The sequence below is a fragment of the Rana temporaria genome, chromosome 7, assembly GCF_905171775.1.
Source record: "Rana temporaria chromosome 7, aRanTem1.1, whole genome shotgun sequence".
Taxonomy (NCBI): Eukaryota; Metazoa; Chordata; class Amphibia; order Anura; family Ranidae; genus Rana; species Rana temporaria.
Window position 1 is genome coordinate 201,252,851 of NC_053495.1, and position 12,943 is coordinate 201,265,793.

General features: G+C 47.8%; 1 protein-coding gene across 1 annotated transcript in view; it reads left to right on the forward strand.

Annotated features, from left to right (window-relative positions):
• Nucleotides 1-12,943, forward strand: part of LOC120946085 (FRAS1-related extracellular matrix protein 1-like) — a 208,926-nt gene that overhangs the window by 128,260 nt on the left and 67,723 nt on the right. The window contains exon 24 of the mRNA XM_040360818.1: nucleotides 8,415-8,679. Within this exon, the coding sequence (XP_040216752.1) occupies nucleotides 8,415-8,679 (265 nt within the window). The remainder of the gene's footprint in view (nucleotides 1-8,414; nucleotides 8,680-12,943) is intronic.

A 12,943-nucleotide genomic window follows, 5' to 3' on the forward strand; every position in this document is an offset into this window, starting at 1 on the left:
CATTGCGTTAATAGGCAGCCTATTTATTTTGAGTGGCCGGTAAAGCAACTGCCCAAAAAAAAAAACAACATACGTGATCTGTTTTGTTCTAATAAGACTTCAAAATAACGTAAAATATCTGCAGACTCAGGGCCAGATTCAGGTAGGGAGCGCGTATTTGTGTGCGGGCGTAACGTATCCTATTTACGCTACGCCTCCGCAACTTTGACAGGCAAGTGCAGTATTCACAAAGCACTTGCTCCGTAAGTTGCGGCGGCGTAGCGTAAATAGGCCGGCGTAAGCCCGCCTAATTCAAATGTGGAAGATGTGGGCGTGTTTTATGTAAATTTATTGTGACCCCACGTAAATGCGCCGTCCGTGAAAGTATCCCAGTGTGCATGCTCCAAATGACCCCACAAAGACTCATTGGTTTCGACGTGAACGTAACTTACGCCCAGCCCCATTCACGGACGACGTAAAACGTGAAAAAAATTTACGCTGTCCCGACGTCCATACTTAACATTGGCTGCGCCTCCTATAGCAGGGGTAACTATACGCCGGAAAAAGCCAAACCTAAACGACGTAAAAAAATGTGCCGGGCAAACGTACGTTTCTGAATCGGCGTAACTACCTAATTTGCATATTCAACGCATAAAAATATACGGAAGCGCCACCTAGCGGCCAGCGTAAAATTGCAAATAAGATACGACAGCGTAAGAGACTTACGCCGGTTGTATCTTAGTCAAATCTATGCGTAACTGATTCTAAGAATCAGGCGCATAGATACGACACCGCACACTCAGAGATACGACGGCGTATCCGGAGATACGTCGTCGTATCTCCTACCTGAATCTGGCCCTTAGGCTATAAAACAATGAACAAAAAGCAGCCAGCACCAATTTGTTGATTACAAATTATACCAAAAGAAAGAAGAAAAGAGATACCAAACTAAAAAAGAAAAGAAATACCAAAAGAATAAAAAAGAAAAGAAATTCCAAAATAAAAAATAAAAAAGAAAAGAAATACCAAAATAAAAAAGAAAAGAAATACCAAAAGAAATACCAAAGTAAAAAATAAAAAAAGAAAAGAAATACCAAAATAAAAAGAAAAAAGAAAAGAAATACCAAAATAAAAAAAGAAAAGAAATACCAAAATAAAAAATAAAAGAAATACCAAAAGAAAAAGGAAAATAAATACCAAAAGAAAAAGAAAAAAGAAAATAAATACCAAAAGAAAAAGAAAATAAATACCAAAAGAAAAAAGAAAAGAAATACCAAAAGAAAAAGAAAAAAGAAAAGAAATACCAAAGGGAAAATAAATATGCAGCGCTTAATCAAATATTCACTATATTACCCAAAGTTTTGGGACACCCCAGCCTTTACACGCACATGAACTTCAAAGGGGTTGTAAAGTACAATTTATTTTTTCCTAAATAGCTTCCTTTACCTTAGTGCAGTCCTCCTTCACTTCCTGTTCTTCTGTCTGTAACTCCACACAGTAATGCAAGGCTTTCTCCCTGGTGTGGAGTGTCGTGCTCACCCCCTCCCTTGGACTACAGGAGAGTCAGGACGCTCTCTACGTTGCAGATAGAGAAAGGAGCTGTGTGTTAGTGGGCGTCCTGACTCTTCTGTAGGGAGGGGGGCGAGCACGACACTCCACACCAGGGAAAAAGCCTTGCATTACTGTGTGGAGTTACAGACAGAAGAACAGGAAGTGAGGATTTCTCAGAAGAAATAAGGACATTTAAAAGCAAAATGGAAGGATGAGGTAAGTGAAGGAGGACTGCACTAAGGTAAAGGAAGATATTTAGGGAAAAAAAATTGTACCTTTACACAACCCCTTTAATGGAATCCCAGTCTTATGCCGAGTACACACGATCGGAATTTCCCACAACAAATGTTCGATGTGAGCTTGTTGTCGGAAAATCCGTCCGTGTGTAGGCTCCATCGGACATTTGCTGCCGGAATCAAATGTTTGAAAGATGGTTCTCAATTTTTCCAACGACAAAAGTTCTTGTCGGAAATTCCGACCGTCTGTATGTAATTCCGACGCACAAAAATCCTACGCATGCTCGCATACTTGCCAACTGTCCCGTTTTTAAAGGGACAGTCCCGTTATTTGGGACCTAGTCCCAGCTAATTTAGCCTGCCGGGACTTGTCCCGGCTATTGGGGAAGGCAGGTGCGGCTTCTGGGTCTCAGCAGGGACCTGAGCCTGCGCTGTGTGTTTGGGATGCAAAGCTCCTTTCTGTCCCCTCCCCTCCTTCCAGTCTCGTGCTGTGCGGATCCTTGTAATCTCTGACTCAGCCTCCCCCTCCAATCAGCAGCGCGGTGTGCTGTAAAACCTTGGAGGCGGAGCTCACTGTAGCTCCTGTCGGCTGGCCAGAGGAAGGGAGGAGGTGAGTAAGCTGAACTTTTCTGGGAGAAGTTTCCTAGGGTGGATAGTAGTAGTACACACTTTCAAGGAGATTTTTTCTTAGAAGAAGGATCAAAGGAGATAGTGAGGGGGAGGGGGCTGAGGTCTGCAGCCCAAACACATTTTGACAGATCACTTCTAAGCAGGAACACTCTGTGCAAACATCATCCAATCCAATTGCTCAGACTAGATAATGTGGAGTCATTTATAGCCATTCATGTAACCTGTGTGTGTATGTGGTGAGTTCACACCTCTGATTGTACATGTATACAGGTTCTGAGTCTGTGCATCAGAGGTGTGAACTCACCACTTACACACACAGGTTACATGAATGGCTATAAATGACCCCACATTATCTAGTCTGAGCAATTGGATTGGATGCAGAGTGCTATAAACTGGATTACATAGATCTGTACTTACATCTAGTACTGTTGTAGGATTCATTGTTTTAAATGTTTTTAGTGGATGAGTTTTTTTTTTTATTATATACATCGCTATCTGACCACTTCTCAGTCCCCCTCTCCTGTACATACTGCCCCCAGCTTGCATCACCCCCAGATCACATCATACAGACATCACTCCAAGCGAAATACCCCCCCCCCCCCCCTGCTGAGGGACATCATTCCATGGTCACTTTCCTTCCCTTATCTTCCCAACATCACTTCCTGATTACCCCATAGACACCACAAGAAATCCCTCCCCATTATGCCACCGCCATACCCTCCAAACTCCTCTCCCGTACTAACTGTGCCCATCATACCCTCTGCACTCCTCCTCCTCTCCTGTACATACTGCCCCAGCATACCCTCTGCACTCCTCCTCCTCTCCTGTACATACTGCCCCAGCATACCCTCTGCACTCCTCCTCCTCTCCTGTACATACTGCCCCATCATACCCTCTGCACTCCTCCTCCTCTCCTGTACATACTGCCCCAGCATACCCTCTGCACTCCTCCTCCTCTCCTGTACATACTGCCCCAGCATACCCTCTGCACTCCTCCTCCTCTCCTGTACATACTGCCCCAGCATACCCTCTGCACTCCTCCTCTCCTGTACATACTGCCCCAGCATACCCTCTGCACTCCTCCTCTCCTGTACATACTGCCCCAGCATACCCTCTGCACTCCTCCTCCTCTCCTGTACACACTGCCCCATCATACCCTCTGCACTCCTCCTCTCCTGTACATACTGCCCCCATCATACCCTCGGCACTCCTCCTCCTCTCCTGTACACACTGCCCCCATCATACCCTCTGCACTCCTCCTCTCCTGTACATACTGCTCCATCATACCCTCTGCACTCCTCCTCTCCTGTACACACTGCCCCCATCATACCCTCTGCACTCCTCCTCTCCTGTACACACTGCCCCCATCATACCCTCCGCACTCCTCCTCCTCTCCTGTACACACTGCCCCCATCATACCCTCTGCACTCCTCCTCCTCTCCTGTACACACTGCCCCCATCATACCCTCTGCACTCCTCCGCCTCTCCTGTACACACTGCCCCCATCATACCCTCTGCACTCCTCCTCCTCTCCTGTACACACTGCCCCCATCATACCCTCTGCACTCCTCCTCCTCTCCTGTACACACTGCCCCCATCATACCCTCTGCACTCCTCCTCCTCTCCTGTACACACTGCCCCCATCATACCCTCTGCACTCCTCCGCCTCTCCTGTACACACTGCCCCCATCATACCCTCTGCACTCCTCCTCCTCTCCTGTACACACTGCCCCCATCATACCCTCTGCACTCCTCCTCCTCTCCTGTACACACTGCCCCCATCATACCCTCTGCACTCCTCCTCCTCTCCTGTACACACTGCCCCCATCATACCCTCTGCACTCCTCCTCCTCTCCTGTACACACTGCCCCCATCATACCCTCTGCACTCCTCCTCCTCTCCTGTACACACTGCCCCATCATACCCTCTGCACTCCTCCTCTCCTGTACATACTGCCCCCATCATACCCTCGGCACTCCTCCTCCTCTCCTGTACACACTGCCCCCATCATACCCTCTGCACTCCTCCTCTCCTGTACATACTGCTCCATCATACCCTCTGCACTCCTCCTCTCCTGTACACACTGCCCCCATCATACCCTCTGCACTCCTCCTCTCCTGTACACACTGCCCCCATCATACCCTCCGCACTCCTCCTCCTCTCCTGTACACACTGCCCCCATCATACCCTCTGCACTCCTCCTCCTCTCCTGTACACACTGCCCCCATCATACCCTCTGCACTCCTCCGCCTCTCCTGTACACACTGCCCCCATCATACCCTCTGCACTCCTCCTCCTCTCCTGTACACACTGCCCCCATCATACCCTCTGCACTCCTCCTCCTCTCCTGTACACACTGCCCCCATCATACCCTCTGCACTCCTCCTCCTCTCCTGTACACACTGCCCCCATCATACCCTCTGCACTCCTCCGCCTCTCCTGTACACACTGCCCCCATCATACCCTCTGCACTCCTCCTCCTCTCCTGTACACACTGCCCCCATCATACCCTCTGCACTCCTCCTCCTCTCCTGTACACACTGCCCCCATCATACCCTCTGCACTCCTCCTCCTCTCCTGTACACACTGCCCCCATCATACCCTCTGCACTCCTCCTCCTCTCCTGTACACACTGCCCCCATCATACCCTCTGCACTCCTCCTCCTCTCCTGTACACACTGCCCCCATCATACCCTCTGCACTCCTCCTCCTCCTCTTCTGTACACACTGCCCCCATCATACCCTCTGCACTCCTCCTCCTCTCCTGTACACACTGCCCCCATCATACCCTCTGCACTCCTCCTCCTCTCCTGTACACACTGCCCCCATCATACCCTCTGCACTCCTCCTCCTCTCCTGTACACACTGCCCCCATCATACCCTCTGCACTCCTCCTCCTCTCCTGTACACATTCCCCCCATCATACCCTCTGCACTCCTCCTCCTCTCCTGTACACACTGCCCCCATCATACCCTCTGCACTCCTCCTCTCCTGTACATACTGCTCCATCATACCCTCTGCACTCCTCCTCTCCTGTACACACTGCCCCCATCATACCCTCTGCACTCCTCCTCTCCTGTACACACTGCCCCCATCATACCCTCCACACTCCTCCTCCTCTCCTGTACACACTGCCCCCATCATACCCTCTGCACTCCTCCTCCTCTCCTGTACACATTCCCCCCATCATACCCTCTGCACTCCTCCTCCTCTCCTGTACACACTGCCCCCATCATACCCTCTGCACTCCTCCTCCTCTCCTGTACACACTGCCCCCATCATACCCTCTGCACTCCTCCTCCTCTCCTGTACACACTCCCCCCATCATACCCTCTGCACTCCTCCTCTCCTGTACATACTGCGGAGTGGGTGGAGCTTCGGGGAAGTGAGTGTGGTAATTAATTAATAGCTGTGCTGCAAAGTGTCCCTGGAATTTTTTTTCAAATGTTGGCAACTATGTGCTCGGAATCATTGAACTTCATTTTTCTCGGCGTTCGGAATTTCAAAAAGTTAGGAGGTATGCAGCACCCCTTGCCATTACATACATTTAACACTGGAAGTGCCAGAACTGTGATCCCCCATGTTCCCTGTTATAAAGAAAAAACGATATTCCCTGTTATAAAGAAAAAACGATATATATATATATATATGTTATATGACAGAAGGCCAGGAAAACTACTGGTTGTGTTCAGGATGGGAGATATGTTTGTCCCAGGTCCAAACTGTTTCTATACTGCTGCTAGGACATATATATCTCCCATCCTGGATACAACCGGTAGTTATTCCATGCCCTTACCCTTTAATTAAAGCAAAGCCCCAGCCAAACCTTACAAGCTAAATATGAAAAGCCAATCCAGAGATTCAATCCAGAGATTTACCCCTGCAGTACTATTTTTTTGCCACTAGACGCCCTCAGTCTGAAAGCCAGCATCATGCAACCTACTTCATCTGAGTCCAGGTCCTCCTGGACCCGCCCCCTAGTCTGTGACTGGACAGTTAACAGAAGAAGCAGCACAGTGATGAACGCATCTCTGTCACTCTGCTCTCTTCTCCTATCACAGTGGTTCTCAACACCTGTCCACAGGACTTACAGGCCCATGGGCGTCCACTCCATAGGGCAAGGGGGGGCAATTGACCCCCCCCCCTGGAAAATCGAGAAGGTGTTGAAGAGTCTCGCGGCTGTGGGCTGTCTGAGAAGTCCCGGGCTGGATGTCACACAGACACAGAGCGCAGAGTGAAGCCACCTGCTGTGCGCATGCCGTGCTGATGGCTGATCTGAGGTACTAAATGGGATGGGGGGGTCTGTCTGTGCTGAAGGGGGGTGTGTGCTGAATGGGGGTCCATCTGTGCTGAAGGGGGGGGTCTGTGCAGAATGGGGGGACTGTGCTGAAGCAGGGGTCCAACTGTGCTGAATGGAGGGGTCTGTGCTGAATGGAGGGGTCTGTGCTGAATGGAGGGGTCTGTGCTGAATGGAGGGGTCTGTGCAGAATGGGGGGTCTGTGCTGAATGGAGGGGTCTGTGCTGAATGGAGGGGGGTCTATCTGTGCTGAAGGGGGGTCTGTACATTCTCTAGGCTATATATTTATATGGGAATGGAGTGAAGCTGAATTATCTCAAGAGCTATTTCACACTGCCAGCTGGCTGCGTTATCGGTAAAGCGCCGCTTTACCATAGTTTTAGCTGAGCTATTTGGCCGCTAGCAGGGTGCTTTTAACCCCTGCCAGCATTTGAAGAAAGGGTTAAATGCGACTGTGTATTGCCGCTGCGGAAGCGCCCCCCCCCCCCCCGAAAAAAATTCAGCGGACGCCCATGAACAGGCCAGATTTTAAGTATTACTTTGGGGAGATGCAGACTAGAACACTGCAATCCCTGAGCACCAAATTATATCACCTGTGATGTATTTCAGTTATCTTGCAAACCTGGCCTGTTAGTGGGTCCTGAGGACCGGAGTTGAGAACCACTGTCCTATCAGCATGCTTATTTTCAAAATATGACCTAAATAACTCCTTGTGCTGCTTCTTCCTCTGACACTCCAGCCCTGCTGTACAGGCACTGAGAGAGGCCGAGACCAGGTAACATTCATGTTCAGTGGAACCTCGGATTGAGAGTAACGGGGTTAAGGAGCGTTTCGCAATACGAGCGCTGTATTTTAAAAAATCGTGACTCAGTTAGCGAGTGTTGTCTCGCAATACGAGCAGGATTCAGGCCAAAGGGGTGTGCAGTACCGTTTTTGGCCTGAGTTGGAGGGGGGGTGTGTGCCAGAGCCGAGCAGAGCCGAACGTCGCAGATCGGCGGCGTTCGGAAATGCACGGAAAGGTCCGAGCACGGTTGACCTCGGCAAATCTTGGGTAGGAAGTCTTTCCGAGGTCCGAGTGGTGTGCAGTACCGTTTTTGGCCTGAGTGGGGGGGGGTGTGTGCCAGAGCCGAGCAGAGCCGAACGTCGCAGATCGGCGCCGTTCGGAAATGCACGGAAAGGCCCGAGCACGGTTGACCTCGGCAAATCTTGGGTAGGAAGTCTTTCCGAGGTTTGCCGAGGTCAGCCGAAGTGTCCTCGGGCCTTTTTGGCCGTTTCCAAGGCTCTCCAGCGCCCTCCGCCTCTGGCCACATGCGGTATTGCATCCTATTGAAGTCAATGCGAAACTAATTATTTTAGTTTCCATTGACTTCAATGGGGGAAACTCGCTTTCATAGGCGAGTGTTTTGGATTACGAGCATTCTCCTGGAACGGATTTTGCTCGTAATCAGGTTCCACTGTATTTACATTCCTTGTATTTAAAATAAATAAATAATAATAATGATGTATTGATGAATTCAAAGCTGCATTCACTTGTTTCTTTTATGTAACAGAGTTCAGATTTTAATTGATTTCCTATTATACACGAGAGCTGTCTGTAATAAAATCTGTCCCCCGCTCATGTACAGACGGTATTAGGGAACCCCCATTGTTTTTTATTTTATTTTAAGGATATTTTCAGGATCATTTGGTTACGTTGTCGCCTCCATTTTTGTGTTCCATAGGTGACATCGTTCTCCTCACCAGACCCGTAACTTTAACAGAGGGTGACAGGGTGACCTTGACAACAGCTGTTCTCTTGGCAACAGATGGCACGGGCAAACCAGAGAGGCTGCTGTATGCCGTCTCCGTGCCACCTGTCCATGGTCAGATTGAGTACATCAATTATCCCGGCTTGCCCATCTCCAGCTTCAGCCAGTTGGATGTCGCGGCTCAGAAGGTTTGCTACGTCCATGACAACAGCCGCGAGGCCGGGACGGATTCATTCAGGTGAGATGGCTTCTTTTTTTTTTGCCCCCCCCCGTGCCTGAGAAAGGGTTAAACGCCCTGGAATGGCACCATATGTCAGGAAGGGTACCAGCCGTGCACAGGAATGAATAATGAGGCTGGGGAGGTCCTGTGTTGGTAATCTTAATGCCATCTGCGATGAAGAAAATCTGGTACAATGTGAAGTGTGGGGAATCTAAATCTAGCTTTACACAGGCTTACACAAAGTGCCCCTTGAAAAATGACTTCCAGGAGCTGCCATTATTAAATATAAAAAATATATAAAAAAATTACTTACAGTGGCCTAAGTCTGCAGCAGTTATGAGTTTGGGTACAGTCTGGACTCATCTTTGGCTGACCTCGGAGGTAAGCTGTCAGTGCCAGGCCAAAAAAGCTGTAGGTGGGGATTCCCAGACCCACAACTGCATATACATTAAAGTGCCGGGATGTCCTGACATCATTGACTTATTATGGCCACATTAAGTCAATGACATGCTTGTGACATCAATGGCCATATTAGGTCAGTGACATGATTATGACATCAATGGCCATATTAGGTCAGTGACATGCTCATAACATCGTTGGCCGCATGGCCATACTAGGTCAAAGACATGATTATGACATCAATGACCTCATGGCCATACTAGGTCAATGACATGATTGTGACATCAATGACCTCATGGCCATACTAGGTCAATGACATGATTGTGACATCAATGGCCATATTAGGTCAATGACATTCTTGTGACATCAATGACCATATGACCATATTAGGTCAAATACATGATTGTGACATCAATGACCATATGACCATATTAAGTTAGTGACATGCTCATGACATCGTTAGCCACATGGCCATATTAGGTCAGTGACATGGTTGTGACATCAATGACTACATGTCCATATTAGGTCAAATACATGATTGTGATATCAATGACCTTATGGCCATATAAGGTCAATGACATGATTGTGACAGAAATGACCATATTAGGTCAATGACATGCTCATGACATCGCTGGCCACATGGCCATATTAGGTCAATGACATGCTCATGACATTGTTGACAACTTGGCCATACTAGGTCAATGACATGTGTTGTGACATCAATGACCACATGGCCATATGAGGTCAATGACATGTTTGTGACATCAATGGCCATATTAGATCAATGACATGCTCATGACATCGTTTGTCACATGGCCATATTAGGTCAGTGACATGTTTGTGACATCAATGACCACATGGCCATATTAGGTCAATGACATGCTCATGACATCGTTGGCCACATGGCCATATTAGGTCAATGACATGCTCATGACATCGTTGACAACATGGCCATACTAGGTCAATGACACGTGTTGTGACATCAATGACTACATGGCCATATGAGGTCAATGACATGTTTGTGACATCAATGACCATACTAAAGTAGGCCAATGACATGCTCATAACATCGTTGGTCATATGGCCATATTAGGTCAGTGACATGTTTGTGACATCAATGACCATATGGCCATATTAGGTCAATGACATGCTCATGACATTGTTGGCCACATGGCCATATTAGGTCAAAGACATGATTGTGACATCAATGACCATATGGCCATATTAAGTTAGTGACATGCTCATGATATCGTTACCCACATGGCCATATTAGGTCAGTGACATGGTTGTGACATCAATGACTACCTGGCCATATTAGTTCAAAGATATGATTGTGGGGAGGGTGGGAGGGGAAATGTGAATGTGCAGATGTATAATGGAAAATGGTTTAATAAAAATATGAAGTTAAAAAAAAAAGATATGATTGTGACATCAATGACCACATGGCCATACTAGGTCAATGACATGTTGTGACATCAATGGCCATATTAGGTCAATGACATGCTCATGACATCGTTGACCACATGGCCATACTAGGTCAATGACATGCTTGTGACATCAATGACCACATGGCCATTTTAAGTCAATGACATGCTCATGACAACGTTGGTCACATGGCCTTATTAGGTCCTTGACATGCTTGTGAAATCATTGGCCATATTAGGTCATTGACATAGTTGTAACATTGCTTGCCACATGGCCATACTAGGTCCAGTGACATGCTTGTGACATCACTGGCCACATTAGATCAACGACATGCTTGTGACATGATTGACATAATATGGCCACATAATCAATAAAAATTACATTGGCATATCAGGTCAATCGCCCGCCCACCAATCATAGCTGAGTCAATGGCATACTTGTGACATCATTGGTTACAGGGTCATATTAGGTTGATGACATGCTCCTGACATCTTTGGCCAGTGGCCACATGACCATATTAGGCCATTGACATGCTTGTGACATCATTGGCCATATTAGGTCATTGACAAGTTGTAACATTGCTTGCCACATGGCCATACTAGGTCCAGTGACATGCTTGTGACATCACTGGCCACATTAGGTCAACAACATGCTTGTGACATGATTGACGTAATATGACCACATAATCAATAAAAATGACATTGACATATCAGGTCAATCGCCCGCCTACCACTCATAGCTGAGTCGATGGCATACTTGTGACATCATTGGTCACAGGGTCATATTAGGTTGATGACATGCTCCTGACATCTTTGGCCAGTGGCCACATGACCATATTAGGCCATTGACATGCTTGTGACATCATTGGCCATATTAGGTCATTGACAAGTTGTAACATTGCTTGCCACATGGCCATACTAGGTCCAGTGACATGCTTGTGACATCACTGGCCACATTAGGTCAACAACATGCTTGTGACATGATTGACGTAATATGACCACATAATCAATAAAAATGACATTGACATATCAGGTCAATCGCCCGCCTACCACTCATAGCTGAGTCGATGGCATACTTGTGACATCATTGGTCACAGGGTCATATTAGGTTGATGACATGCTCCTGACATCTTTGGCCAGTGGCCAAATGACCATATTAGGTCAGTGACCTGCTTGTGACATCACTGGCCACATGGTTACATTAGTTTGATGACATGCTTGTGACATCATTCACCTAACTTGGTCACACAATAAAAATTGCATTGGCCATACCAGGTCGATTCCCCACCTGCAAATCATAGCTGAACATACACAAAAGAGATGCTCATGACATCATTTACCTAATATGGCCGCATATCAGGTCAATGGCATGCTTGTGACATTATTGATCACATGGTCTTGTGAGGTTTATGACATGCTTGTGACATCTTTGGCCAGTGGCCACATGGTAATATTAGTTCAATGTCATGCTTGTGACATCATTGACCTAATATGGCCAAATGGTCAATACCAGTAGCCAAATTAGGTCAACCCCTTGCTCAGAGCTGCAGTTACACAAAGGGGTGGGGATGCTTATGACATCATTGGCCTAATATGGTCTAATCATTGATTTAATGTGACCACATGGCACTAGTGATGAGCTTAGGTTCAGTCCAAACCCAAGTTCAGGCGCTCCCAGAGGTAAGATGTCATTGCCGGGCCTATGAGCTGCAGGCAGGGGATTTTCCACCCGCAGCGGCATGTACAACTACATGAAGGGACAGAGATGATTGTGACTTCATTGGCCACATGACTGTATTAGGTCAATGACATGCTTGTGACATCATTGGCCACATGGCCATGTATACAGGAGACTACATTTGCACTAGCAGTGAGCTTGGGTGTAGGTGAGGCCCAAACTCAACACTGTCCTGGAATGAAGGTGTGGGACTGTCCCGGGCACTCCGGGACACGTGGTCACCCAACCCGGAAGAGCCGTATCACGTGCCCAGTACGTGATGCAGCGCAGCAGAGCTGCCTTGCCGCCGCACATGTAAGTGATACGGTCGGCAAGCGATTAATGTGTGTAGCGCCTGTGTACTTTTCAGTACAGGTGCTATGTCAAATTTAGTGGGATGAGAGAGTTATTTGCTCTCGTCCATGTTGATTTGTCTAAATGTGGCTGTTGCCAGCCCTGAACTGTCCAGCAGCCAATCAGAGGAGTGTTTCCCTCGCGGGGCATGCTGGGGGAGGGTATTTCTGTGGCAGACGCCATTTTCTGGGGTTCTTCGCGGGTTCCTGGTTCCAGGTGCGGCACCCACCTTTAGGGTGTGCGCACATCACGGGCCCAGGCGATATGGCCTACCAGGCCAGAGCGCACGTGCTATGGGGAGTTCCTGGCTCAAGTTGACTGTTGGTCATGTTTGACCCAGAATAAAAGCACAGAAATCGTTAACTAATTGTTTGGACATTCCATCATT